Source organism: Colius striatus, chromosome 3, assembly GCF_028858725.1.
Source record: "Colius striatus isolate bColStr4 chromosome 3, bColStr4.1.hap1, whole genome shotgun sequence".
NCBI classification, from domain to species: domain Eukaryota; kingdom Metazoa; phylum Chordata; class Aves; order Coliiformes; family Coliidae; genus Colius; species Colius striatus.
Window position 1 is genome coordinate 80,698,824 of NC_084761.1, and position 6,263 is coordinate 80,705,086.

Below are 6,263 nucleotides of genomic sequence, written 5' to 3' on the forward strand. Positions count from 1 at the left end.
CTTATTTATTAATCTTGCTAGTTGAGATTTCCTGTCCCAGAAATAAGTATTTAGCTGCATGACAGGACAATCATGCTGATAAATGGATGCAGCACTTCTGACATTTCCACCGCTCGAGTCTCCTGCAAGTTCTTGTCTTCAGGAAGGGGTTACACTAATGTGCATTAACTCTTTTCAGCTTTTGTTCACAGCTGTATTTTTCAATTGCAGAGACAGCTATGGTTTCATCACCTACCGCTACACTTGTGACGCCTTTGCTGCTCTTGAAAATGGATACACTTTACGCAGGTCAAATGAACCTGACTTTGAGCTGTACTTCTGTGGACGCAAGCAATTTTGCAAGTCTAACTATGCAGACCTAGGTAGGTATTTTGCTTTGTGTGAGTTAAAGTACATGACTTGAACTTTGTAACTCAGGAGAGTGTAGGGTTTGCTACCTTTTTGTTTGCTGCTTATAGTATTTAAATGATTGGGGATGTTAAAGGAAGTGGTTTTCTCTTGCTGCAAGAAGTTTAAAAGTCTACTACTCTGAACCTCTACTCTGAGCTGGCTTCTTTCAGATATTTCAGACTGTGAAAATTCTTTTAAAGAACATTTCCATCATTATCAAACATAAGCGCCTGATATTCAATAATACATTTCCATATTGAAATGACAGCATCACCTCCTATGTGGTTTACTTGTTCATTGCCATGCTATGACTGCTTGGTTCTAATACCTGATTTATTGATCTGGATGAGAAACAGAGAACAAACTAGATGCCTCACCCCCCAAAAGTTCATTATGATTCACAACTTTGCCATGAGTTGTGCTGTAGATGTGTAGAACTTCACAGAGATGCTCCTTAAACAAAATTAATGCTGTCTCAAGTTTGAAAGCTAAAGGGATTTGCAACCAAATCTGACCCTTAGTACTGCAAAGCCCACAGTTCTCAACTGACGGTTCTCAAATAGTACATCAGCCTCTATGTTTGAGAGTGTCTTCTTGCAGGGACTTCCATTCATGATGTAAGAGGCTTCAGCCTGTGGAGAGTTTAGCAAATCTCGTGATGTTTGCTATCACAGTGATGGGAGACAGTACACATACCAACATACAGACACCCAGTATGCTGTGGTAATTCCAGTCAGTGTGTATATTGACTGAGATAGCCATTTCTAGTACCTAAAGGGACCTACAAGAAAGCTGGAGAGAGTCTCTTTACAAGGGCATGTAGTGACAGGACAAGGTGTTATGACTTTAAACTGAAAGAGGGGAGAAAAAAATTCCTTCCTATGAGGGTAGTGAAACACTGGAACAGGTTGCCCAGAGAGGCTGTGGATGCCCCATCCCTGGAAATGTTCAAGGCCAGGCTGGATGGGACTTAGAGCCAGCTGGTCTAGTGGAAGGAAAGGCTGTGGGAACTGGGGCTGTTTAGTCTAGAGAAGAGGAGACTGAGGGGAGATCTTACTAACATTTACAAATATCTAAAGGATGGGTGTCAGGAGGTTGGGACATCCCTTTTTTCTATAGCAACTAGCAGCAGGACAAGGGGTAATGGGATGAAGCTGGAACACAAAAAGTTCCACTTAAATAAAAAAAACCTATTTCACTGTGAGGGTGACAGAGCAGTGGCACAGGCTGCCCAGAGGGGTTGTGGAGTCTCCTTCCTTGGAGGTCTTCAAGGGCCGCCTGGACACGTTCCTATGCGACCTGATCTAGGTGGAACAGCTTCTGCAGGGGTTTGGACTAGATGATCTCTAAAGGTCCCTTCCAACCCCGACCATTCTATGATTCTATAACTTTAATATCACATTGCAGAGTCACAGAATGGTCGGGGTTGGAAGGGACCTCTAGAGATCATCTGGTCCAACCCCCTGCTAAAGCAGGTACACCTAGATCAGGTCACATAGGAACGCATCCAGGCAGGTTTTGAAAGCCTCCAGAGACGGAGACTCCACACCCTCCCTGGGCAGCCTGTGCCAGGGCTCCCTCACCCTCACAGTAAAGAAGTTTTTCCACATGTTCAAGTGGAACTTCAGTGTTACAGCTTGTGGCAGTTACCCCTTGTTCCTGTCACTGGGCTCTACAGAAGAAAAGACTGGCCCCACGCTCTCAACACTCAGCCTGTAGATATTTATAAAGTCTCCTCCCAGTCTTCATTTCTCCAGGCTAAACAGCTCCTTTTTTGCAGTCTTTCCTCATAAGAGAGATGTTCCAATCATCTTGGTGGCCCTGTGCTGGACTCTCTCCATCAGTTCCCCATCCTTTGGGATTCTAGAACTGGACACAATATTCCAGATGCAGCCTTACCAGAGCAGCAACCTGGGCCCTCCAACCCACATCATTCTATGATTCTGTGATCTGCAGCTGTTCTAGTCCCGTCTGGGCAAAAATGTATGGCTCTGTCCTATGCTGTGGATCAGGGTGTGATGCTTCCCCTTCCAAGAATGTTTGGAGGTGTTCCAAGTCTTACAGCAGGAATACTGATGTTAAATATATGCATAAAGAGGCCACACAGACTACCAAAGCATCCTCTGTAGTAAAATATATTATAAACTCACCTCTTACTTAATTACCTTTTAAAATGTAAAGTATTCATTAAGTGTTAAACCTTTCCTAATGCTTGTATAAATAGACTAAAGGTATGGGAGATACTCTTTTTTGAATAACATAGCAAGGGACATTTTTCCGTTGAATCTGTATTAGTCAGATATCGTGGGTTTTTATGAATAAATGACCACAGTCATTAAAATCTCTCATAACCCCGTAACACGGTGCTAATGAAATCTTGTATGTGCTGCCCTCGGCTTTGTACAATGCAGGAAGTGAATACAGATCTATTTTTTCTAACCAATTGATGTCTTTTCAGAATAATGATAAAGATGATACGCATTGTTCACAATGAATATGCTATAATTCACTTCAGTGGCTAAACAGATAATATAAAGCTAAGAAAAGGTAATTGACTGCTGAAGACATATAGGGTTGATGTTGAAAATATAAAAGGTAGCAAGGCATTTGTCGAAACGTAGGCTGATAAAAACAGCAAAAACAGATTGAAGTTGTGACTTGATTTGACTTATCTTCAGCAGTGGAAGCCAGGGTTGTCTCTGTATCTCAGAAAATCTGGGGTTTAAAATAAGTTGTCTGAAGGGAACCCTCTTGAACATTATTCATCACTGGGAGTATTCCTTGGCAGGTCTCTTTATATTGAGTGAGATTCCCAGAGTATCTGTGAGCAGAGTATTTTCACTTTGTCCTGCTGACAGCTTGAGCTTCTGTACTTCAGAATGCATTCTCTGTGTTTTGCAGAGTATCTGATAGAGCTACATAAGGAAATGGCAGGATGAACTTTAAAATTCATGAGCTAGTGCAACGACAGAGAGAATTAATCAGCCTTGGGTTGAGTACAGAAGAAGGAAAACACTTGAAAATAGTAGTCAGAAGTTTAACACCTCTCCTCTGTGAGAAGATATTGTCTTAACGGAACTTGTAATGAACATTTAATGCACAGTGTGTCTTATAGTGGCAGATGAGGAGTTCTGATTAATTCAGTACAAGAAATGGCAAGAAAAGGGCAGTCTTGTATAGGAGCTGTGACACAGGAGCCAGGGAGATTCAGTTAAGCAGGAATGACTCCAAAAGGAAATTCAGTGCTTGCAGCCATGTCAATGATTGCTGTAGTGGAGCCGTGTGGCCACAAATGTGCCATGTCCCCTCTGTGCTTGGAGCAGAGCAAAGGCCACGTCCGAGTGCCTGGCGGAACTGGAGCAATGTGTCAGGTCATGGGGCTGGGCCATCAGTGCTGCGCTGACTTAGCACCTGCGCTGCAAGAGGCTGAGCAGCACACCTGAGATTGCTTGTGTGGTGGTGCAGAGGCCCAGCCCTGAATTGCTCACACTCTAAACAAGCAATCCCCCAAAAATCAGAGGAGAAGCAAAAAGGAGATTCAAGGAGGTGTACTGCCTTGTGCAAGACCCTAAGGCAGGACAGGCAGAAGCAGTAGTGTCCGCTGCATGCTGCCTGTGGGCTGCCCTGGCTTTCTGCAGTACTGACCCCCTATTACCTTTCTCAGGAGTGGGTCTGGGATGTTGCATGTTGCAAAACGGTGGTGGAGTTTTGGGCAAAGCATCTGTCAAGATTTTTGAGACTACTTTGAGCCCTATATATAGCAGTCTGTCTTCGCTCAAGTCCTTGCAGAAGCTGTTTTGAGTGTAGCTGCTCTATGTGTAACACACAATTTGTGGTTCTCCCCCACTGCTGATGACATGTACTGCTCTTGTTAAGTCCTGCTTCTTTCCAGAAAGTTCTGTCCATATCTAAAGCTTCTCTAATGACCATTGCTGGGCTTTTATCATCCCATATAATTGTCGTTGTAAGTGGATTCTTTCTGCAGTGCATTGTTTGTACCATTGTGCAGAGAAAAGAAGTGCTCACCAGTAGTTTTTGCCTGTTACCTAAACTTACATCCTTTGGGTTTCAGATTCAAACTCAGATGATTTTGATCCTGCTTCCACTAAAAGCAAGTATGACTCCATGGATTTTGATAGTTTACTTAAAGAGGCACAGCGGAGCCTGCGTAGGTAACATGCATCACACCTGAGGAAATGGAGGAATGGCGAATACCTCACGGACATCACGTCCTTCAATAACAGACAATTAAAAAGTCATACCTAGGAATTTCTCCTACTTTACACTCTCTGTTCAAAACCATGGTTTACATGAACACAGCTGCTCGAAGAGTGGAGAGGCAGGATGGCTGTCCAGTAAGCACATGCATGTCCATGGGTGTCAGCTTTGCTTTCATGGGTGGTCGGTGGCAGGGGAGCCGGGTGCTCCTCGCCAGTTCAATGCAAACCACGAGACATGGCAGCAGTTCCACAGAGATGCACGTGCAACGATGAACTGCAAAATCTGTACATACTGCATTTTAACAAAAAAAAGAACAAAAAGAAAAAAAATCATTTGAGAACTATGGCTGCTGATGTCTGGGAATCAGACACTGCATTTTTTTTTTTTTCAAGTGAAGCTTCTTCTCACAACACAGTGATAATATGACAATCCAGAGGAAACCACAGGTCCCATAAGCCTACAATCTGTTTTAGCTTTGTTTTAAGGTTTTTCTCTTACTCGGTTGTGGGTTTTTTGGGTTTTGGGTTTTTTTTTTCAGTCCTTGCAGAAGAGAAAATGAAAGGCTCAAGCTTCCCTAACATTTTGAATTTTCATCTTTTAATTCTGACACCCATGTAAATGTCTACAACGTTGATCTTCCACAGCAAAATTTTCAAAGCCGTGTTAATGGTCAAACGTGCAGCTTGTTCAGCGATTTATTCTAATGAGCGGATGTGGTGTTACATTATTAATGAGAGTTGGATATAACTATCTGGGTGTGTGCACAGATAGTTTATTTGCTACATTCTCTAAAGTAGTTGAGTATTTACAAATGTTAAATGGAGTATTTTTATTTATGTACATACTGTATGACGTTCTTTTTTTGTTACAGCTATGCACTGTAAATGCAGCCTTCTTTTCAAAAACTGCTCAATTTTCTTAATCAAGAATACTCAAATGTAATTATACGAAGGTGAAACAATTATTGTACACTAACATATGTAGAAAGCTGAACTTAACGCTTATATATATTTGATTGTAAAAAAAAGAGAGAAAAGCGTGTGGGTGAGAGTGTGCGTGTCTATACATGTGCGCGTGTGTGTCTGAGTGCAAAATTGCTTTACACACATTCATCCCTTCTTTGGTGAGCTTCTATAAGAATTTTATCAAGAATTATCCTAGCCCAAAATGTATTAACCCCTTCTGCAGTATTTTTCCACATTTTTCTCATTGCTTGATTTTCTTTTGCAGTTTTATACACTGAATTTGTTAGGGGAATGAAATTTTCTCATCTAAATTTTTCTAGGAGATACCATAATTTTATGTAAAGTCTCTCAAATGGGTAATCATTAAGAAATGTTTTTATTTTATGTATCAACAGTAGTTTTGGAACTAGACGTCAAAAATCTTTTTAAAATGCTATTTTGTTTTAATTTTTGTGATTTTAATTTGATAAAAATACGCTGAGGTACTAAGTACAGTATGATTTTTACAGTAATTCTCTGTCTAAACACTGTTCTTGAAGCCAGTAATCTTTTCATTGGCAGAGTTTAATGATGGTATTTATCTATATTTTTTACAGTTATGCATCCTGTATAAATACCAATCCTTCATTCCTTTGTTTACTAAAGAGACATATTTATCAGTTACAATTATCCTATTTATTATAAATT

General features: G+C 41.1%; 1 protein-coding gene across 1 annotated transcript in view; it reads left to right on the plus strand.

The window, feature by feature from the left end:
* PPARGC1A (PPARG coactivator 1 alpha) overlaps nucleotides 1–5,785 on the plus strand; it is a 68,883-nt gene extending 63,098 nt beyond the window's left edge. The window contains exons 12-13 of the mRNA XM_061993132.1: nucleotides 211–362; nucleotides 4,463–5,785. Of these exons, the coding sequence (XP_061849116.1) occupies nucleotides 211–362; nucleotides 4,463–4,566 (256 nt within the window). The 3' untranslated portion in view covers nucleotides 4,567–5,785. The remainder of the gene's footprint in view (nucleotides 1–210; nucleotides 363–4,462) is intronic.
* The last annotated feature ends 478 nt before the right edge of the window (nucleotides 5,786–6,263 follow it).